This window comes from Nyctereutes procyonoides, unplaced genomic scaffold, assembly GCF_905146905.1.
Source record: "Nyctereutes procyonoides isolate TBG_1078 unplaced genomic scaffold, NYPRO_anot_genome, whole genome shotgun sequence".
Lineage (NCBI taxonomy): Eukaryota > Metazoa > Chordata > Mammalia > Carnivora > Canidae > Nyctereutes > Nyctereutes procyonoides.
The window spans coordinates 47,193,163-47,218,933 of record NW_026575142.1 but is presented as its reverse complement, the minus strand read 5'-3'; the positions used below and the strand labels follow the sequence as shown (position 1 = coordinate 47,218,933).

General features: G+C 40.0%; 2 protein-coding genes across 3 annotated transcripts in view; both read left to right on the top strand.

Moving 5' to 3' along the window:
* The window catches only part of LAMP3 (lysosomal associated membrane protein 3), a 48,899-nt gene extending 34,708 nt beyond the window's left edge, over nucleotides 1-14,191 (top strand). For both annotated transcript variants that reach the window (XM_055307655.1, XM_055307654.1), the window contains exons 5-6: nucleotides 2,795-2,965; nucleotides 13,540-14,191. In XM_055307655.1, coding sequence (XP_055163630.1) covers nucleotides 2,795-2,965; nucleotides 13,540-13,673 — 305 coding nt within the window. In that variant the 3' untranslated portion in view covers nucleotides 13,674-14,191. The remainder of the gene's footprint in view (nucleotides 1-2,794; nucleotides 2,966-13,539) is intronic.
* A 7,953-nt stretch (nucleotides 14,192-22,144) lies between these two features.
* Nucleotides 22,145-25,771, top strand: part of MCCC1 (methylcrotonyl-CoA carboxylase subunit 1) — a 60,127-nt gene continuing 56,500 nt past the window's right edge. The window contains exon 1 of the mRNA XM_055307983.1: nucleotides 22,145-22,325. Coding sequence (XP_055163958.1) covers nucleotides 22,237-22,325 — 89 coding nt within the window. The 5' untranslated portion in view covers nucleotides 22,145-22,236. The remainder of the gene's footprint in view (nucleotides 22,326-25,771) is intronic.

Below are 25,771 nucleotides of genomic sequence, written 5' to 3'. Positions count from 1 at the left end.
GTGTTAAGTTCTATGAGCAAACACAAGCAGGTCCTGGGGGAGAGGATTGGAAAGATATTCTTGGTAGGACCTTTGGGAAGCCCTCAGGAGAGGAAAGTATCTCTAAAGAGGGGAAGTTTGAGTAGAAAGGTATCCCCATTTGGGGGCTGGAGTAGCCTTTTTTTCAGGTGGAGGAGCCTTTTTTTCAGTTGGCAGGAACAACAGATACACAAATCCTTAGAAATGAACTTGCTCATCTGTTCAGGGAGTGGCAAGTACTGTGTGTGCCCAAGAGAGTGAAGAAAGCAGCAGATAAGGTCTGAGGGTCATCCAGGCCAGACCATGTAGGGCTTGTGGGTAAGGTAAGGTGAGAACTTTGGATTTTAGTTTAAAGTGTGAAAGGATGCCATAGGAGGGTTTGGTGTAGGGAAATGGTATATCAAATTTACATTTATAAAAATTCAGTTTGGTTGCTATATAGAGAATTAGCCACAGTAGGGCCAGTCGAGAGAACTCCTCTAAGGTTCCTGTCTAGGAAAGTAATGCTCCCAGTCAATTCAGACGAGTTTCTCAAGGGTTCAAATGTTTCTCTGGAAAGCCCAGACTTGGATAACAAACCATTGCTGGCACCTACTCTGTGCCAGGTACCACACATGCCTTTTTTCTCCTTTTTAAAATTCTGTCTTTTGACTAGCTTAAGCTTATCTTATTAAGGAACCTATACTAAAGAAACTTGCCAAGAGATGAAAATGTGGAGAAATGTCTATTTAAAATATAAGATATATTTTATTGATGCTGTTCAAGAGGATGTTGTCAATGATTATTGGTTAAAAGTAAGTAAGATGTCAAGTTGACGACTCATTTTCATATATAGTACCTCACTTAGACAAGGGTGCTCATATAGGCTGGGGAATACATATTGTGAATTCTAACATAAATTAGCAAATGATATCACAAAGCATGGACTAAATTTTAACCAGCAATAGAGTAGTAATGTCTCAAGAAACAGGAGAAGGGAAAGTCAGACCAGAAGCTAGGCTAGAGGCTGACAAAGGGGATAGAACAACAACTCAACAATTCCAGACTCAGCAGTAGTAGCAGGAGCTGTAGAAATCACAATAATGATAATTTACACATCAGTGGTGGTGGTAGCGGTAATTACAGAGGTAATGATTGTTGTAATGTTAGTGGGAGTCATAGTAGTAGACTACCCTGGATATAAGACATGATGTACACTTGACGGGATGAGCACTGGGAGTTATTCTGTATGTTGGTAAATTGAACACCAATAAAAATTAATTTATAAAAAAAAAAGACATGATGTAGTAGTGCACGTGGATAATGGAGTGCATCATGAGGGATTTTTGCATGTATATATGCAAGAATCTACAGTACATAGTACAGTAATGGTCAGGAGACACAATAGGATAGTGGTCAAGACAGCAGACTGTAGAATCAGACTACTTGAATCCAAATATCACTTACTAGCTGTGCTGTAGGATCTTAGGCAAATGTTTTCAGTTCTCCAACTCTCCATTTCCTTGTCTGTAAAATGGAGACAGTAGAATCGATCTCAAAAGATTGTATGAGAATTAGGACAGTGCATGCAGAGTATTTGCATGGCCCCCTCTGCATAGCAAGCAGACCCTTGATATGGAAGGCTACATTAGACACAGGCAAACACACCCACAGAGGCAGGAAAGGAGGGAGACTTTCAAGTTCCCTCATTAGCAGCCCGTGGGTATTCCTCGCAGGCACAACTTTGGTGAATTCACTAAGGTCCATAGTCTGGTCCTCAACTGCGGGGGCTGTCAGCACCGCCTTATGTATTGTCTGTGTCTTCAAGAAGACATTTAAACCAAGGTCATGAAACTAATGTATAAAATCAAAATGCAAATATGTGCATTTATAATGGAACTATTTCTTATGGTAACTACCAAGGGGACTAGACAGCTGGGTCCTCTGACCAGTGGATTTTCTCCCATTCAAGAAGCCAAAGTATTATCAGAAGGGTGTTTGGTGAACAGAATTACAGCAAATGGAGTTAATAATATGATTAAGATGTTTAGCCCCATCTGCCTTGAAGCATATGTTTCCTTGAAAAGGGTATACCTGTCATAGTAGAGCGCCAGTCCTTGAACAGGTCTTTCTCTTCCAAAAGCACTCAGATGGGCAGAGATAGGCTGCTCTCTTTACCATGTTTCTATGGATGGATGGAACAACCCCTCCTAATGATGGGATTAGCCCATTGCTTTGCTAGATTAATACAGTCTGGTAATATGCAAATGTTCCACTTGGTGACTGTGTATGTCTATTCTGATTCATTAAGGGTTCATGTGACTGTCACAGAAAGCAACCTACTTCTCTTTTTTTAAAATAATAAATTTATTTTTTACTGGTGTTCAATTTTCCAACATACAGAATAACACCCAGTGTTCATCCCATCAAGTGCCGCCCCCCAGTGCCCGTCACTTATTTCTGAGGGTTTTGTGGGCACTTCTCTGTAGTCCCCAAGCACTGACACTAGTCCCCACCAATGCTGCCCCCAATGATTTAAGACAACTAAAGAAAAAGGTCCTAAAAATTCTCATTCCAAAGCTAGTACATTCCAGTTTATGTGTTTGCCCGCCTATACCACATAATACCAGAAAAAAGTCCCCAAGAGCACCAGAGGGGTTCTTCACGAGGAAAAGGCAAAACCCTGAAGGCCACATCTGAACGAAGGCCATTTAACTGCCTATGGGCCACCCGGGAACAACTGAAATTCAATGGATACATACTAAGATGTGGTTATATGTCATCCTTGTGTTTTCAGAGAAAATCTACCAAGGAATGAAAAGCTCTGTGGTGATGTTCGAGACTGGGGTTGGGCATTCCTTCAAATGTGTGAGCGAACAGAGCATCCAGCTGTCAACCCACCTTCAAATGAAAACAATGAATGTCCAATTTCAAGCCTTTGATTTCGAAGATGACCACTTTGGTAATGGTAAGTCGAGTCTTCCTCATGTCACAAGCATAAACTTCAGAGACGCAGGGGGTAGTTTCAAGTTGTTATTTGTGTGTGAAGCTGTCAAAGGGACAAGGGTCACATGAGTTTCCGTGACAGTATGATTCCACAAAGCTTTTAGGGCCAAGTTTCTCTGTCCAACTTTCCATCCTGTCATTCCTTTGAGTCAATACCAATCTCAAAATCAGATACTTTAGGGAAGCCTGGGTGGCTCAGCAGTTAAGCACCTGCCTTCAGGTTAGGGTGTGATCCTGGAGTCCCCAGATCGAATCCCACATTGGGATCCCTGCATGGAGCCTGCTTCTCCCTCTGCCTGTGTCTCTGTCTCTCTGTCTTTCATGAATAAATAAATAAAATCTAAAAAAAAAATCAGCTACTTTAACTCATTCATATCCACCACTCTCGACAATAGGATGCATTCTCCTGGTAAAACCAAAACACATATCCTGCCTCCTCCAAATATACACACACACACATACTCAATCAAAAAGTCAGAAAATACCATCTGCAACTTTCCCTTTCCGAGCTGTTGAGTACTGGGAAACTCAGGTATATTTGGAAACTTTTAAGATCCTATTAGTAATATCTAAAACTCAAGATTTCAGAATAGATTCTTTCCCACTTGCAGAGAGAAAAGAGAAAATTGCAATAATTCAACATAGAAATATATACTCTATTGGGCTCCCTCTTCTCAATTCCCCTGACTAGAGCTTCCTTATAGTTGGTTTTAGTTTCTATGTAACTTCTGCTTTGAGTTCTATGCAACTTCTCCACAGAGAGAAGCAGGTTCTAGGCAGAAGGCCAGGGGCAGACCAAGGTGACTTTCTGAAAGTTTTTTTTTCCCTTCTGGGGAAACAGGTTATAAAGATTTCTATGAAAAAAAAAAAGATTTCTATGTATGTCTAGGAATTGAATTTCAGTTTCTAAAACCTTCCTCTCATAATAGCTAAAAACATTACGAGTACTTCTCAATTTTCATATATAGATTTAGCTAAAAGTTTAGCTGTATATTCCATTTCTGTAATGTGAACCCAACTTATCTTTGAGTTCCATTATAAAGTTGAAAATGTGCCTACAAAAATCTTCTGATATACTTGCTAGGAAGCATGGAACAGAGGAAGGATTAAAGTGTTGCTGGCCTCAGACCCCCTGATTTCTGTAGGTTTTGTCTGAATCTTGAAATCTCTGCCTCCATTTAGGACCTTTACCACAGTGCTAAGATAAAAATATTAAAAATTTCTTAGTAGGTGTGGCACCCACTTTGTCATCTGGTCTCAAAACATCCAACTTGAGGAAACTTAAAAATTCATGATGAAGGTTTGAAAAGCCTCTGTAATTAATCATGTGATCTTAAAAAATAAGGTACACACTTGCTCTTCCTCTACCTCTGAACCTCTGTGAAGCAGGAAGTGAGCAAGTAGGAAACCTTGTCATAGCAGAGATGAGAAATAAAACCTTTCAGCAACATACATCTGGCCTTAGCAGTGCCCACAGGGAAACATAGAAAAGATACCTTTTCATTTCATCCCCTCCCGTCCTTCCCCTTTCATATAATTCTCAACTTGCCACATTCTTAACCAATTTTTTCACCTTCATTTGTAGTCTGCCTCCTTCACATTTTTTTCCTACTTTGTCTCTATTCTTATTTGATTCTAGCCTATCCTTGTAATTTTGTTAATTTGGGCCATTATGACCAGGGGTCAAAGCATCCAAAGAATCAGGAATGGCAAACAGAAAGAATAGGTAGATCTACCCCAGATTATTATCCATTTTCCTTTTTTTCAAGGGGAGCAGCAGCGGGGAGGGAGAGAAGCAGACTCCCCACTGTGCAGGGAGCCCGACATGGGGCTCCATCCCAGGACCCTGAGATCATGACCTAAGCTGAAGGCACCACCCACTTTCCTTGTAAGCAAACATTTACCAAAAAAAAATCATAAGCCAGGGATTCCTGATTGGGAGAGATTGATAAGTGGAGGAAAATTCTATCAAATATAGCTTGCAATTTTTTTAAAGATTTTATTTATTTATTCATTAGAGACATGGTGAGAGAGGCAAAGACACAGGCAGAGGGAGAAGCAGGCTCCATGCACCGGGAGCCCGATGTGGGATTTGATCCCGGGTCTCCAGGATCGCGCCCTGGGCCAAAGGCAGGCGCCAAACTGCTGCGCCACCCAGGGATCCCCCTAAGATGTTTCGAGTGTTAGGACATTCCTGTTCCCTCCTTACAACAGGAGATGTTGAGGGAAATCTGGGCTGTGACCCGGTTTACCAGCAAGGGCTAGCCTTCGGAGAGATGCCGTGTCTCTCCATCTCCAGCAGGCCCTGCAACAGGTTCCTCTAGCAGGAATCAACCATCCCCCCCTCCAACTCCTGTTTCTAGCTCCACCTCGGGGGTAACTCAGAGGTCCTGTATCGCACCCAGCCATGACCATCCGGGAGAATGACTAAAGGAAGGTTACTGGTTTAGTGTGTGGAAATTTCTCCCACAGCACATGGGGAAAGAAGGGGAATTAAAATCAAGAAGAGAGGAATAAGGCAGTTCACTTAGGGGCGGGAGGCGGCCCTGGGCCCTTGGCATCCCCCGGAGCGGCCTCGGGGTCCAGGGGTGTGCGGCTTACTGCAGGGCGCTGCTGGGCACTCTCTGGGGTCTGCGGCAGGTGCTGGGCGCTCCCGGGAAGCGCTGCGGGGCCACCCCTGCGAGACTCCCCTGCAGGCCGCGCTTGCCCCTTGCCCTTAGCGCACCTGCTGCTTGCGGGTCCTGCAGGTCTAGACCCCCATTTTTCTCTTCCGTGGAGGGTGGAGCATCCTGAATTCACCCCTCCCTCTGCAACCCACCTAGAGAGAATAGAAACCTTCACGAATGCTCACCTGGAGAGAACCTAGCCATTGTTAATTTTGATATATTTCCCTCACATGCATATTTTACAAACCGGAGCATACAGAGAACCCGGTTTGGAATCCTTTCTTACCTGTGCATCATAAGCATTTCTCTGTGCAAAGGTGCAAAGTGTCATTATTATGGCTGCTATCATGAATATGCTATGAACAGTATATAATAATATACTTACTGAGTTGTTGAGAATTTTTATTGTTTCTAGGTTTTCACAAATGTGTTGTGATTAAAGAATTATGTATGAATTTCAAAACAGACATTGATTAGCGAATGTGTATAAATGTGTGTCTGAATTTTGGTTTTGCCTCATTAACTGTTTAAAATGGTTATGATTTATTCTGCAGTACTGATTCTTAATTTTTAAGAAAAAAATGGAAACAGGAAATACATGAAGATGGTTTAAGTTTTTCTTTTAAATATTATAGAAACATATGAAATGAAAAAGTAGAGTTAAAATAGGGACTAGAGGGGATCCCTGGGTGGCTCAGTGGTTTAGCGCCTGCCTTAGGCCCAGGTCGTGATCCTGGAGTCCCGGGATCGAGTCCCACATCAGGCTGCCTGCATGGAGCCTGCTTCTCCCTCTGCCTGTGTCTCTGCCTCTCTGTGTGTGTGTGTCTCTCATGAATGAATAAATTTTTTTAAAAAATCTTAAAAAAAATAGGGACTAGAATTTTCCTTCCTCATTATCTAATGGGGGGAGGGGCGAGGAAGAATGTTTAAAATCACCAGTAGCAGTGGAGATACAATCTATTGCGATTACCTTTTAAAACTGGTGAACAAAAAAGAAACAAGATTCAGAAGAACAGTTGAGTGGACAGCATAGCTGGGCTCTGGGCACCTGCTTCCCCCCACCACACTCACCAGGAAGCCATATGATGAGAGAAAAAAGAAATCTTATGGACGCTTACTACCATTCCTAAAAAAACTGGAGGGAAATAGACGGTCGTTTTTATCTCTTCTCATCTAGGAGTAGTGAAAATGGGTACTGTGAAGAGGCAGAGTCAACACAGAGACTGATGGAAGTGAACTGGGGAGCCAACCCCAGATCACAGGTTACACCCAGGCTATAGCTAATTCTCAAGGTACAAAAAAGAAGATAGAATCCAAATAGGTTGCTCAATGGGAAACATTAACTGATCTCAGACATAATGGGCAGAAAGGCCCTAATTTACCCAAATGATATTGAAGGAAATGCAATGTCATGGATAAGATGCTTAAGAGTGAGCAAGATTAGGGTTGTGAGCAAGATCTTGGGTAGAGATTACTTAAAAATAAAATATAGCAAAATATATAAATTTTCTGCAGCAAAATATATAAAAATAATATGATTAGATCAAAATATGGCTATAGAGTTTTAGTTTTGCAAAATGAAAAATGTTCTGAAAATGGATAGTGGTTGCACAAAAATGTGAATGTATTTATTGAAGTGTATACTTAAAATAGTTAAAATGGTAATTTTTATGTCTCTCTTACCACAATTAAAGGAGAGTTAGAAAGGAACATAGTTGACAAAATGCAAAGAAAACATAACTTTAGGAATGGAGAGAAGTCCCTGACAATTGGTTTTTGCTGAGTATCAGTTAATAAGAGTGTGAATTCCATATAAGGAGAAATCATGGATGAAGTATTATAATGAAAGAGTGAGGTGAATGGGAGATTTCACTCCTACAAGTGAACACTTTGAGTATCAAAGCAACACCTAATAATAAATAGAAATAGTAAGAGGCAGAAGCAGTAGAGCTGAAATATAAATTATCTTCATAGAGAAAATAACTGAAATCAGCAGTTAATGGAGATAAAAATTAAAATTATGAAATTATAGGGCAGGTGCTAGGTATGGAAGATATTCAGATCATCTAAAGTAAGGATAATTGGTGCCTCTGAAATAGAGAGTTAAAAATAGAAGAAAGATAAACTTGATGGTTTCAGAAATTTTCCTTAAGATAAATTATTGAAGTTTGTCCCAGGAAAAAAAAGAGCATAGTGTGTCCCAGGGGGGAAAAAAAAACTGACACAGAAAGTTTAGTATTGAGATACATCCAAACTAAGCTATAGAACTTTAAAGATAATTCCTTAGACATATGAATTCTCTCTCCTCCTCAAAAGAGTATATCACCTATAAAGGGGAAAGTTAAAGTTGCCCTCAGATTTATCTACAATAATTTAAAGCAAATAAACAATAGACCAATGTCTACAAAACCCTAAGGGAAAGAAGTGTGACCCCAAAATATTATTTATTAAGATAGTAGACAGATATCTTCAAACATGAAATAATTCAAGGGATACAACACCAATGAGCTCTTCTTTAAAAAATGTTTGACAGGGATCCCTGGGTGGCGCAGCGGTTTAGCGCCTGCCTTTGGCCCAGGGCGCAATCCTGGAGACCCGGGATCGAATCCCACATCAGGCTCCCTTGCTGGGAGCTTGCTTCTCCCTCTGCCTATGTCTCTGCCTCTCTCTCCCTCTCCCACTGTGTGCCCATCATAAATAAAAATAAAATAAAATTAAAAAAAATGTTTGACAATAAAATTTGGTAAGATCAGAGAGAAGCCACATTATAAAGAAGGCTATAAACAAGTATCTCTCAGGAATAGAGAAGCCACAGTAAAAAAAAGGGGGGGGGATTTAATCTATTTAAGTGGTTAAATATAAAAAGCATGAAACAACTATGGGTCTGTAAATCTATCATAAGGTCACACCTTCTTGTATATGAAATATGTACATGGTTATTCATTATAGCATTATTTATAATAGCAAAAAATAAAAAAAATGAAGTGTTCATCAGTCTGGGACAGATACATCCCACAAAAGAATACAGTTATAAGAAAGAATGAGAACATACATATTTATATATGTGTAGGGAAGTTACTCAAAATATATCGTTGGGGAACCTGGGTGCCTCAGTCAGGATAAGCATCAAACTCTTTGTTTCAGCCCCCGTCATGATCTCAGGATGATGATTGAGTCCCGCCTCTAACTCCATTCTCAGTGCAGTCTGCTCAAGATTCTCTCTCCTTCTTCCTCTGCCTCTCCCTCAAGCCCTGCCATCATTTGCATTCTCTCTATCTTTCTCTCAAATAAATAAAGTGATTATGACAGGGGGAATTAAAAAGATGGGGCAAGGCTGAAAGTGGAACGTCTCAACCTACAACATTTTGAATTATTTTGACTTTGAATTGCCAATGTGTTATATATTTGAAACAAACTTTTTTAACTATAGGAATGGCAGTTATCAAATAGAATTGAAATAATGTAAACTCAAACAATGATTTAAAAAAATAATATGTTCAAAATTTGAGTTGGGAAGAAAAGAGCTAGGGGAGAATCTGCTAGTGCTAATCTTTCAAAAACACTATCAATAGATCCTGTCTAAATTGAAAACACAGTTTAGAAAATCCATGTCTGTCATTCACTTCATAACCTTCTTAATGCATTTCATAATCCTTTAGTGTGTATTTATAATCTCTTATTTGAACCTTACAGGGATCTTTCATGATCTTCGTAACTCTCATCTTGTGACAAAGATACATTTATTTGAAGTTTGGTAATTGTCCCAGTTTTCCTTTAGCTTTTTTTCTCAATGAAATGAAGTTAAATTAAAATCAACAATTTTGGTTAAATAACACTTGCATGATTCTATTTTAATAAAAGTACTTGTATTTATTATTCTACCCATCTCTGTCCTTATAGAGAGACATCTGAAGTCATATTTGTCCATGATTTAGCAAGGATAATTTCTGGATGGGTGCTTTTCAGGTGATTGGTTTTGTAAAGGGTTCAGGTGAGGGCAGCCCAAAATGTACCACCACAGCATACTGATTATTTTGAATTGAAGTTACTTGGGAAACAACATTCATAGATCCTCCTCTGTTGCCCTAAAAGCAGGAAATAAATCTCCCATATGAAAGCTATCCTCTCTGTAGTAAAGTAAAAAGACTTATCACTAGAGAAAGGAGCTTTAAAGGCATTAAAGCTATAGAAACAAAACCCCTTACCTTTTGCTAATCTGCTATCTTAGTCCAAATTCCACTTAAACTTCCTTACTAATTGAAGCTCCCAAACATCTGTTTCCTTTATTCTGTCAATTCCTCATAAACCTATTATCTATTTGTCTAAAATGTATCAAAACTGTCTTTCTTGGTTATTTCTTTGGGTATCAATTTCAATATCAACCCTCTGTGCACACATAATAAAACTTAGATTTTTTTTCCTATTAATAGTAATTTTTAAACCAGTTGGAAGAATCTTGGAAGAGATTTCTTCCTCTCCTATAGTTTTTGCAGTTTTATCTGTGAGCTTTCGTAGATCATCTTAGTTACTTATAGTGAGAACTTATAGTGACTATAGTGAGTTACTTATAGTTACTTATTTTAAAAAATAGTGATGTTTCTTTAAGCATATACATAAACACGCATGTGCACACACACACACTCTCATGTATGTACAGATGAAGCAAATGCCTTCAAGGTTGGCAGTGATTCATTCAAGTGGAAGGACTGTGGTGACTAGATAATTCTTTTCTTTCTTTCTTTTTTTTTTTTTGAAGATTTTATTTATTTATTCATGAGAGACACACAGAGGCAGAGGGAGAAGCAGGCTCCACGCAGGGAGCTTGATGTGGGACTTGATCCTCGGACTCCAGGATCATGCTCTGGGCCAAAGGCAGGCACCAAACTGCTGAGCCACCCAGGCACCCTAGATAATTATTTTCTTTGTGTACTTTTCTGCATTTTAAAAATATTTATGCAATGTGACATTAAATAGTGTAAAACTATATGGTAAGTAGAAATTGCTCTCCACTCCCACCTACCCCTGCCCAGCATCTTGCATATCTTTTCGTTTCAGGCACACATGCACATTTGTTTGGACTCATGCAAAGCTGCACAGATCTTAGGGAACTTCCACATCAGCATGCTGAGATCTAGCATATTCTTTGTAGTGGCTCCATTATATTCTGTTGTACAGATATGCCATTTTACAGTTTTGGTGGATATGTAGATTGTCCACTTTGTTCTCTTGAACTGAGATTATTGTAACATTTCTTTGTGTACTTAAATGAATATATCTTTAGTATAAGTTCCTAGTGGTGGAATTATGTTAGTGTATATGTTTTACATTTTGTTTTGACATTTTTGTATTTTTTTCCAAATCATTTTAATAGAATTAAACTCAATTTGTTGATGTTCTTTTTTAAATCTCAGAAACATATTTACTGATATATATATCATATTGATATGTATGTATGTATCATATATATCCATATATATCATATATATATTTAACAAGGGCACCTGAGTGGCTCAGTCAGTTGAATGTCCAACTTGATTTTGGCTCAGGTCATGATCTTGGGGTCGTGGGATTGAGCCCCATGTGAGGCTCCACACAGCAGGGAGTTTGCTTGAGATTCTCTTTCCCTCTGCCCCTCTGCCCCTCATGTGTGTCTGCTCTTTCTGTCTCTCTAAAATAAATAAATAAATCTTTTAAAAAAGGTATATGTAACAAAATTGTGTACTCCAAAAGGGCTTATCATGAAAAGCAACATATCCCTGTCCTTCCTCTAAGAGACAAAGTACTTTTAACTAATTTTTATAATTTCTTATGATAACTATCTCAATAATTCTTGTTTAACAAGTTAAAAAGCTTTCTTATTTCTTAATTTATTAGCTTTAAACTGCTTGTTATGGCAGATGATTTCATACTCTTACACCATTCCCTTTATGGTTATATCACTGTTTTTTGTTAAATTAATAATGTATATATTGTTAAAATTATATAAATATTGTCCACTGCCACATCAAATAGTGTAGGAAAAGCACAGTTCCTGTCTTGTACAGATGTGTCATTTTCTGGAGTCTCTATCATTCCCTCCCCCCTGGTCCTTCCTGATTCTTTTTATTCTGACCTCAGGTGAGAATTAATCCTTGATTTGTTTTAATATTGGTTTAAGCAAGGATCTCATGGATATAGTCTCTTATCTGTCCTTTTTCTTTTTTTCTTATAAGATACTACTCAAATATTTGAAATTTTGATTAAAATTTTCTTTGCATTTGCTTTAAAACTAAGGTAACATGCAGTTTTACCTTACAAATCCTTGCCCTCACCATGTTTTTCTTCCATTCCACTCTCCCCTTAGCCACCTATAAATACTTTTATTGGTTTATCATGCATTCTTATCCTTCCAGGTTTTATGTAAATGCAAGCAAATCTATCTTCATTTCTTCTTTATTTATGAAAAAAAACATTGTATTACTATATTCATTTTTCTTTCTGTTGGTTTTCCCCCCTTTAACATATAGTGGTGATTTTTTCTTTTCTTTTTTTTATTCAAGTTGACATGGTGTTATATTAGTTTCTGGTGTACAACATAGTGATTTAGCCTCTCTATACGTAATGCTAAGCTCACCACAAATGTAAGTAACTACATCTGTCACCATACAGTGCTATTATAATATCATTGACTCTATTTCCTATGCTGTGCCTTTCATCCCTGTGACTTATTCATTCCATACCTGGAAGTCTGTATCTTCCACTCTTCACCCATTTTAACCCATTTCCTTTGACCCCTTCCCTCTGGCAACCATCAGTTTGTTCTCTGTATTTGTAGGTCTGATTCTGCTTTTTTGTTTGTTTGTTTATTCATTTATTTTTTTAGATTCCACATATGAGTGGAGATCATATGGTATTTGTCTTTTTCAATCTGACTTATTTCACTGAGTGTAATACCTTCTAGGTCCATCCATGTTGTTGCAAATGTCAAGATCTCATCCTTTTTATGACTACATAATATTCCATTATGTGTGTATACCACATCTTCTTTATCCATTCATCTGTTGACTTTTATCTATCCTTGAATAAGATATAGATATAGTTCTCTACTTATTTGTATTCAATCACATTCCCTTTTTTCCTCAGGCTTCTCCATCTTTCCCCAGGTGAGGCTGATTACATTTTAAATGAACTGAATAAGTACTCTCTTAACGAAATAAAAAGAAAGTTTGACAAATTTATAAAGTTTCATTTCTAAGTTCTCATAAATAATTAGGTACTTTTCTAATATTTTTAGCTCATTAAAAGCAATAAAAAAGAACGTTAAGTGTAGCAAAAATGTTTTATATTTTTGAAAACACAGATAAATATCACATGTTTTCCAGATATCACGTGTACTCTAGTGGCAGTCTGTTTTATGTAAGCACATTCTACTTTGCAGAGGACAAATTGCAAGCAAATAATATATAACGCTGTTGAAAGATTAAGATAATCTTATTTGCTTACTTTATGAATGAGGAAATTGCAAAGTTCAGTACTCATCGCAGTTCACACAGTTAGTGGTGGGATTAAAAGTCAAGCCCGGGGGGATCCCTGGGTGGTGCAGCGGTTTAGCCCCTGCCTTTGGCCCAGGGCATGATCCTGGAGACCTGGGATCGAATCCCACGTCGGGCTCCCAGTGCATGGAGCCTGCTTCTCCTTCTGCCTCTCTCTCTCTGTGCGACTATCATAAAAAAAAAAAAAAAAAGTCAAGCCCGGTTGTGTGTCAACTATACTTCAATTTAAAAAAAAGTCAGTCTTGGGTTTGACTCCAAAGTTCATAGTCTTCCCACTCTTTCTGGTCTTTCCTCACCAAACCTTACCCACTATACTATATTTTTTTTCTCTCTCTTAGTGGACGAGTGTTCATCTGACTACACAGTTGTGCTACCTGTGATTGGGGCCATTGTACTTGGTCTCTGTGCTGTGGGTTTGATTGTTTATGGAATCCACCTAAGACGCGAATCATCTGGATACCAGAGAATCTAATTGGTGCCCTGGGGAAAAGAAAATAATGGAGTTTAGAGAATTCTTTCATCGGTTCCAGGATATTGGGTACTTCCCTCACCATCATTAGTCCTTCTAACAATGTAAACCACCATCTTTCACAAAACCCATTTCTGATTTAAGCACCAAATCAATTTCTGCATATTTTTTCTGCATATTTTTTGTTCACTTTATGAAAGATCTAGTGAGTTGCTTCAGAGTATTTTCCAATTTGCTTCAAAATATTTTAGCCATTCTAAGTCAACATATGAGATATGTTAAATTAACGTAAAGTATGCAAAGTAGTATATGCTTCCAAATTATAAACCACAATGTTAATTGTAATAAATGCTACCCATGCACATTGGGGATTTTACTTTACCTTTCATCTTTCCCATTATAAAACTGCCTCTGCTTTATCTATAAAATGGACTTCTAATGCTTTTACTATCCATGTTTCATATGATATACATATGTCTGATGATCTACCTGCCTCCTTTTCCACTTTTTTTTAAAAAGCCATCAAGGGGATCCCTGGGTGGCGCAGCGGTTTGGCGCCTGCCTTTGGCCCAGGGCGCGATCCTGGAGACCCGGGATCGAATCCCACGTCGGGCTCCCGGTGCATGGAGCCTGCTTCTCCCTCTGCCTATGTCTCTGCCTCTCTCTCTCTCTCTCTGTGACTATCATAAATAAATAAAAATTTTAAAAAAATATTAAAAAAAATAAAATAAAAAAAATAAATAAAAAGCCATCAAAATGCCCACCACATCACAAGTTTTGTAGGTTCGATGTGACACCAAAAAGAGGAACAAATCAATTTTAGTCTTGATGATTCCTCCCACTGAATCACTAGTGACTAAGAATTAGGTGGCTGTGGACAACAGAATTCACTAATAATCAAAAAACAATAGCCCTTTGTTTTTGAACACATGTATGCCAGACACTAGGCTGAGTTGAGGTACATCCCATTTAATTCTCACAATTTAGAGATGAGTAAACTCAAACTTAAGGAAAATAATCACTTCAATGTTACCCAGGTAACGAGTGGCAGACCCAGAATTTAACTACCGGTTGATCTGGTACCAAAGTCTCTAGACTGTTCATTACACCAAACTGGTTACAAGAACAAAAACACCGAGTGCTGCCTAAGGCCTCTCACCAGCACATGCTCCTTTTTCCCAGCAAAAATGAATTTCTCCAGAATCATGAGACATTAGGAGACATAAAAGGAGGGGTTGATTGATAATGAAATAGCCGATCTTCAATAAAGTTCTCTACTTCCTTGAAGGAGACTTCGGGGCTCTCTGTAAAACAAGAGTTTCTCATTTTTATGGGATTGTGCAGCTATGGCTCTAAAGATAAAGAAATGGAGTAAACTTCTCAAGTCATTTTTTTATTTCTTAAAATAGAAAAATCTTCTAATCACCAAGCAACTTTTCTTTTTTGAATGTAGATCCCCCCCCTCCTTGTGGTAACTTGTTCCTTATGCATGTTAGAGCCACATTTTCTATTACGATTCACTTCATTCTATAGAACAACCTGCCAAGAATTATACCCCTGATTGTTTTTACAACTAAAAGAAGGAACTACGTATACTAACAGAGAAAACCACAGACTCCTAGAATTCTTTAGGAAAGGAATAATTCAGGTCATCCTAGAGTTCATGTTGACTTTCCTGACTTGTTCTCTTATGTGTCAATAGGGTTGGCAAGGTCCTTGGTTTAGCCTTAAAAGAATACTGAATTGTGTTAAAAGTTTTTGTAATAAAAACTTATTTTGGGGACACTTGGGTAGCTCAGCAGTTAAGCATTTGCGTTTGGCTCTGGGCGTTAGCCCAGGGTCCCGGGATTGAGTCCCACATTGGGCTTCCTGCCCGGAGCCTGCTTCTCCCTCTGCTTATGTCTCTGCCTCTCTCTCTCTCTGTAGGTCTCTCATGAATAAATAAATAAAACCTTAAAAAAACTTATTTTGGAGGTGAATTTATGTCATTTATGTCTTATAATTCAGTTTTAGTGCTATAAAAATTTTTGTTTACCATTGTCGTGGAGGTTGTTGCTTGAATCAGTAAGTTAAATCATCTTTCTACAGTTGATTTTGTTTTAGTCTCTACTGCCACCTTATTGCTAGGTAGAAAGACCTACTTGAGAGAATCTGAAGTTTTGAGAAGTAAACCACATTAAAGTTATAAATTAAATCTCTCAACTCTTTAATCAGACTGACTAGATTACTGGTTTACTTAAATGCTGCCACAATTTATCCATCCATTTATCCATCCATTTATTCATTCATTCAACCAACACTGGTTAAGGACTTACTAGAGGCCAGACATCTGACAGGGGTTGAGATAAATAAGAAGTCCTGTATTAGCTGTATCAGTCCTGTATGGTTATGTAACAGGTTAATCCCAAACGTGGTAGCTTAAAACAACAAACATTTATTATCTCACAGTTTCTGAGGGTCAGAAACCCTGGAGCAGCTTAGCTGAGTGGTTCTGTTCAGGCTCTTTCCAGCCTGCAGGTAAACTGTTGGCCAGAGCTGTAGTCATCTGAAAGTTCAACAGGCGCTGAAGGATCTGCTTCCAAGTTCACATCATGCGGCATACCTATCGGAATGCTCACAACATGACAGCTGACTTTCCCCAGGTGAGTGATTCAAGAGAGAGAGAGATTGACCGACCACCTATTCACAGAAGTTACATATCATCACTTGTGCTGTATTCTATCAGTCACACCAACCATCTCTGGTAGAATGTGAAAGTGAAGACCAGGAGAGGTGGAAATTAATGGGGGCCACCTTGGATGCTACACCAGGACCATTGTCAAGGTTGAATTGCTGGTTTACTTTTGGGGGAAATTCAGGTAAATAAATTCCAGTATGTACGCTAAGAAAAGTGGCTTAATAGGAAACTATACAAAGGTTAATGAGGGCAGGGCTCTTTTCAGCCTGCTACCAACTCTGCCCCAAGTATAGCCCCTCCCCAGGAGAGCAGCCCCTTAACTTCTGATGCTAATAGTCTATTGACCAGCTGCTGCTCAGGCACACCTGCCTTTTCACCAGGGTTGAGTGTCGGCCCATTGCTCTACTATATTAACTGATGGCTTTGCCTCAAGGATTTGTTAACTCTCTATCAGAATATAATCCAAAAAGCTGTGGACCACACAGATATCCCACAGGATATCACACTGAACCATTATGTTGATAACATTATGCTAATTAGGACAAGCATAGAATGATTATTATGTTGGAGGCCTTGGTAAAATACACGTATTCCAGGAAGTAGGAGACAAACCCTTTGAGGATTCAGGGACTGACTAGTTCATTGGAGTTTTTAGGGACCAAAGGGGTCAGAGGCAGATATCCCCTCTAAAATAAAATACAGATGTTTTGCATCTTGCATCCTTGCCAACAAAGAAGAAACCAGAAAACCAGGTAGGCCTTTTTAGGTTCTGGAGGCAACATTCCACAGCTAGGAAAATTCCCATGGCTCATTTACCACATAACCAAAAAAGCTATCAGTTTGGAGTGGAGCCAGAACAGGAAAGGGCAGTGTAGCAACTCTAGGCCTGTAATGCAATCAGCTTTGCTGCTTGAGTCATACAATTAGGCAAGCCTCGTGTTGGAGGTATCAGTGGTAGGAAAAGTTACAGTATGGAGTTTTTGGCAAACTTCGGGAGGGGAATCATAACATAGGTCCTGGGTATTCTGGAGGTCATGCCCTTTGCTGCAGAGAAATAGATGCCCTTTAAGATACAGCTCTTGGCTTGTTACTGGGTCCTGGAACACTTGACTGTGTTACCATATGTCCAGAATTGCTCATGTTGAGCTGAATTCTGTCCAATCCACTAAGTCATGAAGTCAATTGTAAAATGGGTAACAAGACACAGGTCAATAAACTATAGCCCATGGTTTGGCCCCCTGTTTTTGTATGGAATATAGCCATGCCCATTTATTTATGTGTCATCCGTGGCTGCTTTACAACAGCAGAATTGAATAGTTGTAATAGAAACTGGTTCACCAAACTTAAAACATTTACTATCGTTCCTTTACAGAAAATTTGCCAAGCCTCGAGGTGGTTACATGTTTAAATTTATAAGAAGCTGCTGAAAATTTTTTCTAAAATGATGTTTATCTTTCTCTATCTGGCTTATTTCACTTAGCATAACGTCTATCCAGGTTCATCCATGTTGTCACAAATGGCAGGACTTCTTTCTCATGGCTGAATATTATTTTATTGTGTACATTTATACTGCATCTTCTTTATTCATGCAGTTGATGGACACCTAGGTAGTTTCCAAATCTTGGCTATTGTGAATAATGCTTCAAGGAAAGTGGAAGTGAAGATATCTCTACAAGACACTGATTTCATTTCTTTTGAATATATATATATATGCAGAACTGGGATTGCTGGATCATGTGGTAGTTCTATTTTTAATTTTCTAAGGCACATCCATACTGTTTTCCGTAATGGCTGTCCATTTTACATTCCCACCAACGGTGTGCAAGTGCTCCCTTTTGTATGTATCCCTACCAACATTTGTTTTCTTTTGTTTTTTGATAGTAGCCATCCTAACTGGTGTGAAGTGACATCTCATTGTGGTTTTGATTTGTATTTCTCTGATGATTAGTGATGTTGAGTACCTTTTCATAAGCTGTTGCTATTTGTATGTCTTCTTTGGAAAAAATGTCTATTCTGGTCCTTTGATCATTGTTAAGTTAGATTATTTGTTTTTTGCTATTGAGTTGTATGAATTCTTTATATATTTTACATATCAAACCTACTGATTTGTAATCCTCCTGGAAGCTTCCCAGGTGCAATCTAAAACCAGCCCCCAATTTTCTCTCACATTATAGTTTTTTTAAATTGATTTGTGGGAGTTCTTTATATATTAAGGAAAATAGCCCTTCATCTGTGATAAGAGTTATAAAATTATTTCCAGTTTACTGTTTGTTTTTTCCTATATATATGTTTTGCTGTGCAGATTTTCCTTTTTTTAGTTGGAGTTTAATTTGCCAACATATAGCATATCACCCAATGCTCATCCTGTCAAGTGCCCCCCTCAGTGCCCATCACCCAGTCACCCCAAACCCCGCCCACCTCCCTTTCCACTACCCCTTGTGCATTTCCCAGAGTTAGGAGTCTCTCATGTTCTATCTCCCTCACTGATATTTCCCACTCATTTTCTCTCCTTTCCCCTTTATTCCCTTTCACTATTTTTTATATTCCCCAAATGAATGAGACCATATAATGTTTGTCCTTCTCCGATTGACTTACTTCACTCAGCATAATACCCTCCAGTTCCATCCACGTCAAAGCAAATGGTGGGTATGTGTCGTTTCTAATGGCTGAGTAATATTCCATTGTATACATAGACCACATCTTCTTTATCCATTCGTCTTTCAATGGACACCGAGGCTCCTTCCACAGTTTGGCTATTGTGGACATTGCTGCTATAAACATTGGGGTGCAGATGTTCTGGTGTTTCACTGCATCTGTATATTTGGGGTAAATCCTCAGCAATGCAATTGCGGGGTTGTAGGGCAGGTCTATTTTTAACTCTTTGAGGAACCTCCACACAGTTTTCCAGAGTGGCTGCACCAGTTCACATTCCCACCAACAGTGCAAGAGGGTTCCCCTTTCTCCACATCCTCTCCAACATTTGTGATTTCCTGTCTTGTTAATTTTCACCATTCTCACTGGTGTGAGGTGGTATCTCATTGTGGTTTTGATTTGTATTTCTCTGATGGCAAGTGATGCGGAGCATTTTCTCATGTGCTTGTTGGCCATGTCTATGTCTTTCTCTGTGAGATTTTTTATCATGTCTCTTGCCCATTTCATGTTTGGATTGTTTGTTTCTTTGCTGTTGAGTTTAATAAGTTCTTTATAGATCTTGGATACTAGCCCTTTATTTGATATGTCATTTGCAAATATCTTCTCCCATTATGTAGGTTGTCTTTTAGTTTTGTTGACTGTTTCTTTTGCTGTGCAGAAGCTTTTTATCTTAAGTCCCAATAATTCATTTTTGCTTTTGTTTCCCTTGCTTTCATAGATGTATCTTGCAAGAAGTGTGGCCAAGTTCAAAAAGGGTGTTGCCTGTGTTCTCCTCTAGGATTTTTTTTTTCTCCTCTAGGATTTTGATGGATCCTTGTCTCACATTTAGATCTTTCATCCATTTTCAGTTTATCTTTGTGTATAGTGTAGGAGAATCGTCCAGTTTCATTCTTCTGCATGTGGCTGTCCAATTTTCCTAGCACCATTTATTGAACAGACTGTCTTTTTTCTGGTGAATATTCTTTCCTGCTTTGTCGAATATTAGTTGGCCATAGTGTTGAGGGCCCATTTCTGTACTCTCTGTTCTGTTCCATTGATCTATGTGTTTGTTTTTGTGCCAGTACCATATGGTGTTGATGATTACAGCTCTGTAATACATCTTGAAATCTGGCATTGTGATGCCCCAGCATTGGTTTTCTTTTTCAATGTTTCTCTGGCTATTCAGAGTCTTTTCTGATTCCATACAAATCTTAAGATGATTTGTTCCAAGTCTCTGAAGAAAGTCCATGGTATTTTGATAGGGATTGTATTGAACGTGTAAATTGCCCTGGGTAACATTAACATTTTCACAATATTAATTCTTCCAATCCATGAGCATGAAATATTTTTCCATCTTTTTGTGTCTTCCTCAATTTCTTTCAGAAGTGTTCTGTAGTTTTTAGGGTATAGATCCTTTACCTCCTTGGTTAGGTTTATTCCTAGGTATCTTCTGCTTTTGGGTGCAATTGTAAATGGGATTGACTCCTTAATTTCTCTTTCTTCAGTCTCATTGTTAGTGTATAGAAATGCCATTGATTTCTGGGCATTGATTTTGTATCCTGCCACACTGCCGAATTGCTGTATGAGTTCTAGCAATCTTGGGGTGGAGTCTTTTGGGGTTTCTATGTATAGTATCATGTCATCTTACTGTGCAGATTTAAAAAAAATATATAGTTGAATTTTATTCTTTTTCCATTATAGTTTGAGTATTGTGTTACACTTAGAAAAACCTTCCCTCTTTAAGATCTCCCACAATGTCTTCTAGCTCTTTTATGCTTCCATCTTTTATATTAATCTCTTATTCACTTAGAACTTATTTTAGGTGTGAGAAGGAAGGATCCAACTTTTTTCCCAGAAAGCTAGCCATTTGTCCCAATACCACTTCTTGAATTATTGGGTCTTAGAATCTTGAATGTATGTTGAATTTTACTAATGACTTGTTAAGCATCTATGAACATAAGATTTTTTTCTTTTAAACTATTAGTAATTATGTTAATATTGAATCATTTCTTGTAACATCATTCATTTTCTCCAAGTTTTCAAATTTATTTGCTTAAAGTTGAGTAAAATTAGGTTCCTACAAATCTGTAATTTGTTTCCTGTGTCTGTGATGTCTCCCCACTTTTTTTTTTATCATGGCAAATGTGCATTTTTCCCCATTTACTTCCGATTAAATTAACTATGTTATTAATTTCTTTTCTAACCTCTGGATTTATTAGTTAATGTGAGTTTTCTTAATTCATTAATTTCTTTTTTCATTGTTACTAATTTCTTTACTCTGCTTTCCTTATGTTTATTTTTGTGTCCTTTTTAACCCTTGAGTTGGATGATTGTTTTACTTCCGCTAAGAATTTGCTTCTGAGCCCTGCTTTACTATGTCCAAAGAAGCATCTGTATGTAGTGTTTCCAGTATTTTTATTTTCTGGATATTCTGCAATTTCAGTTTTGACTTCCTCTATTTCCCAATAGTGCACTAAAACTTATTTATCTTTCATTATTTTTATTTTTTTAGAGAGAGAGAGAGCACTCTCGAAGGAGGGGAGGGGGTTGAGGGGGAGAGGGAGATGCTCCAGCAGATGCTCCCGCTGAGCGAGGAGCCCCACGTTGGGCTCCATCTCTGGAGCCCGAGACCGTGACCTGGGCCAAAATCAAGTCTGAAGCTTAACCCACTGAGCCATCCAGGCACCCCTCAACCAAAACACTTAAAAAAAAAAAAAAAAAAAAAAAAAAGCTCGGGCGGCTTCAACTTGTTAAATTTTATTTTAGTAATTTATTTCAGGTTCTTTCTTCCCTGTCTTGAGAACACCAGACCATTACGTGTCCTGCTCCTCACCGCCTGTGACTTTCCTCCCAGAACTCCGCCTCCACCACTTTCTCACGGCTTCGATGATAAAGGTCAAGAGGCGGGTTCTCCTGGAAGCGCCGGGAGCTCCAGGGAACCCTGCGGGACCCACAGAAATAGCAACTAGGCCCCGCGGCCCGGAGGCCGGCGAGAGTCAACCTTACGTTGCGTAGGCGCTACACCCTCCGGGTGGGAGGTGCGGGACCACACCCCCGAGGGCCGATTGGCCAATCATCGCCGTCGAAGCCCTGCTCTGTTCTGTGATTGGTCTAGATGGAGACGCTCCGAGCGCCTGACTCAGACCTGGACGGTAGCCCGTGGGAGCCAATAGACTCGCGGAGCGGAGGACCGGTTTCGCAGTGAGTGGGCAGCGGCGTGTGTACGGAGGAGTGGGACAGCCGCCGAGCTGAAGGGCCATGGCCGCAGCCTCTGCGGCGTCGGTGCTGCTGGTGGCGGCGGAGAGGAACCGGTGGCTGCGAGTCCCGAGCCTGCTGCTGGTGCCTGGGTAAGGTGAGGTGGAGGGGCGGTGGGGCCGCGTCTGGGGCCGCGGGGACCGGGAGTGGAGGGCGACGACGGGCCGGGGCGAGGACGGAAGGAAGCCGCAGCCCCTTTCGGGGTGTTCTGCTTTCAGTCTGGGCACCGGGACGGGGACATCTGCACACCCGGTCCTTCCTTTTCCTCCCCCTTTCCCATCTCCACCCTGCAGCCCTCTGTCTGCCTTTTTTTTTTTTTTCTTTTTTCCCCCATTTTTGAGGCTGGGGGAGGGGCGGCTGGCTCTGCGGCGCCCGCGCGCGCCTCGCTGCCGGGGCCAGAGCGACGCTTGCACGGCTGCTGCCGTTAACATGGTGCTTCCGCCGCGTTCCCCGAGCGGGAGTGCATCGGGTTAACAAAAGCAAATTTACCTTCCAGAGAGCCGAGAGGCTGTTTGCTCAAAAGTTCTTGGAGGCAAGCTAACTAACCCGACTCCAGATCAGTTTCAGATTTTGAGCCGTCAGCTTCAATGGACAATAACTTTGGCAGTGGGGACGCCCTCAGGTTTCCGGGTAGCAGGCTTCTCCGTCTTGCTTTGCTCTTTCCATCCTCCTCCTCACCTCCTCCTCCATTCTGCAAAGACAACGTAGCTTAACGCTGAAGGGCGCTCAGACTGCAGCCAGAAGCCAGGGAGCTCAGCTTTGCTACTCACCAGCTGTGTGAGCAACCTTGGGCAGGTTGGGCAGGGCAGTGCTTCAATCTACTTACCTAGGAGGAAGTGATGATGCTCTTCCTAGAGGAGATAATACGAGCACCTAAAATTGTGTGAATTAAATAAGTTAATGCATGGAAATGCAGCCTTTGCAAGACACCCATTTGGATCAAGTTTTGCACTTGCTTTAATTTCCCACAAGTTACTGTAGAGATACTTATTAGATAGAGATACTTAGATTTCAGTTACTTAATTGTATATCTAGCCCTGGAGTAAAATAGAACAGTTGATGATCTCCTCATTTTTCTTTTCTTAGGTTTCTAGGGCTCTTCAGGATATTGCACAGACCCATTTTCTCTCTCTTTCCTCTCCCTCTCAAATCTTCCCTATAGAGCTGTTCTCAAGTAGCTGTCATCCTGGAAAATGTTAGAGTGGTTAATGGCAGAAGGAATTACAAATCTTATCATTGTAGAGGATGGTTACATGACTTGTTCTCTAGTAATTCAGAAAAGAAGTCTGCTGGTGGAATTTTAGAAATGAGAATAAACTGATACAGAAGTTACCTTGAATTAGGGTGGAATTATCTCTTGGAAGGAATTTCTTTTGTTTTTTTTTTTTTTTTTTTTAAGCCATTACTTTAAGTTGTAGCTTAGATAATGGTGAAAGATGGAATACACCAACCAAAAAACATCATGGGGGGCACCCCGGGTGGCTCAGCGGTTTGGCGCTGCCTTCAGCCCAGGGCCTGATCCTGGGGACCCGGGATCGAGTCCCACATCAGGCTCCCTGCATGGAGCCTGCTTCTCCCTCTGCCTGTCTCTCTGCCTCTCTCTCTCTCTGTGTCTCTCATGAATTTAAAAACAAAAAAAACAAAACAACAACAACAACAACAACAAAAAAAACACATCATGGGGCACCTGGGTGGCCCCATGGTTGAGCATCTGCCTTTGGCTCAGTCCCTTATCAGGCTCTCCACAGGGAGCCTGCTTCTCCCTCTGCCTATGTCTCTGCCTCTCTCTGTGTCTCTCATGAATAAACAAATAAGTAAATCTTAAAAAAAAATTTGTTGGGATAGAGGATTATCTTAAATTATGTGTATATATGTGACTGTCTGTCTTGACTAAAAAGGCAAAAGAAAACTTTAGTTCAACATTGGCCTTGAAACTTAATCAGAGTCTTAAGCTGGGTTTACCAAGAAGCAGCCATTTTTTAGATACACCTGTGCAGGACAGGCCTTGAATCTAATTTAAAAAACAAAAACCACCACCAATAAAAAAATAAACCCTATCTGAAGAATGTGATGAGAAGATGCTATGAACTAGAAGATACCTTTTAAAGATAAGGAAAAATGATATTTGTCCTTAAAAATCAAGAGAGTGGGGTCGGTTGAATTGGAAAGATATGGGAAAGCAGTAGTGTGGAACCCAAGTGCCCAAGCTGTGAGTCTTCCCACCGACCTTTCATGGGCGTCAGTAAACTGACTGAGTGTGCATGGGAGCCAAGGACTGCAGGGCGCCTGGTAGTAATCCCGCCTTCAGCACCTCTGCCCCAGGGAAGGGCTAGTCCTGGGTGGGTACTTAATCATATACACAGCATGGACGTGCTACACGCACTTAGTTGCCTAGTATCTCATGTACATTATGCGTTTTATCATCTGCTTTGTAAATGATCTGAAATGGTAAGTTCTTTACAACCGTACTTTTGCCAAATCTTCCAGATATGGATGGAAAAGACAAAGGTAGAATTCCTTCTGTCATTTGTTGTTTTCCCCAGTGTATTCTTTTTAGCTGACACCTGAAGGGCATTATGCTTTTTTGTTCCCAAAGTGAGTGTGGCCTGCTTTTGTCAGCTCTTGGTTACAGTTTTGTGACTTGCTATATCCATAGGTATCATGGAACTTAAAAATTGTTTTAGGCCTTAATGAACTTCTACCTAGATAAGACACCTCAAACAAGTCATTTAGCCTCCCTGGTTCTCCATTTCTCATTAATATGAGGCCTCAGCTTAATGTGTATACCTTGAAAACGGAGAAGTCTCTTCAGGAGCACCTGTTGGAGTTTCCTGTCTTCTGTGAGGACACTGAAGTCTGAGTTGTAAAGTGAAAATTGGGTATTACGAACGGAGGGTGGGGGGGTGGGTAATCTTAGATGTTACCACAGTTACCATACCCTCCAAGGCTCAACCCCTCCTACGGAATCTTACTATTCATGGTTTTGCAGTAGGGGGCCACCCTGATGTAAAGAGACCTACCTGGGGTCACCAGCAGCTGGTGGGTTAGGTGAGGGCTCTCTGGGCCCCACAGCTAGCTTCTGTCTGCTGCCCCGGACCAGCTCCTTCTCTTTATTTCTCCCAGCTGAATTGTTCAAACCTGTCTTATCAGGAGTTGAATTAGATTGGCATTTTTTCAAACTATAGTTTGGCGTATTTTACTTAATAAACTATAATAGAACTGAAAGTATCAAAATGCAGGGAGAATCTTCTGTCATGAAACCTCTGTTTTGTGTGTGTACCAGCTTGTGAAGTCAAACAGAGTTTTTACCTTGGGTGCTAGTCAAAAGAGCGTGAAAAAGGGCAGCCCAGGTGGCCCAGTGGTTTGGCACCGCCTTTGGCCCAGGGTGTGATCCTGGAGTCCTGAGTCAGGCTCTCTGCATGGAGCCTGCATCTCCCTCTGCCTGTGTCTCTGCCTCTCTCTCTCTCTCTCTCTCTCTCTCTCTCTCTCTGTCATGAATGAATAAATAAAATCTTTAAAAAAAAAAGTGTGAAAAAGC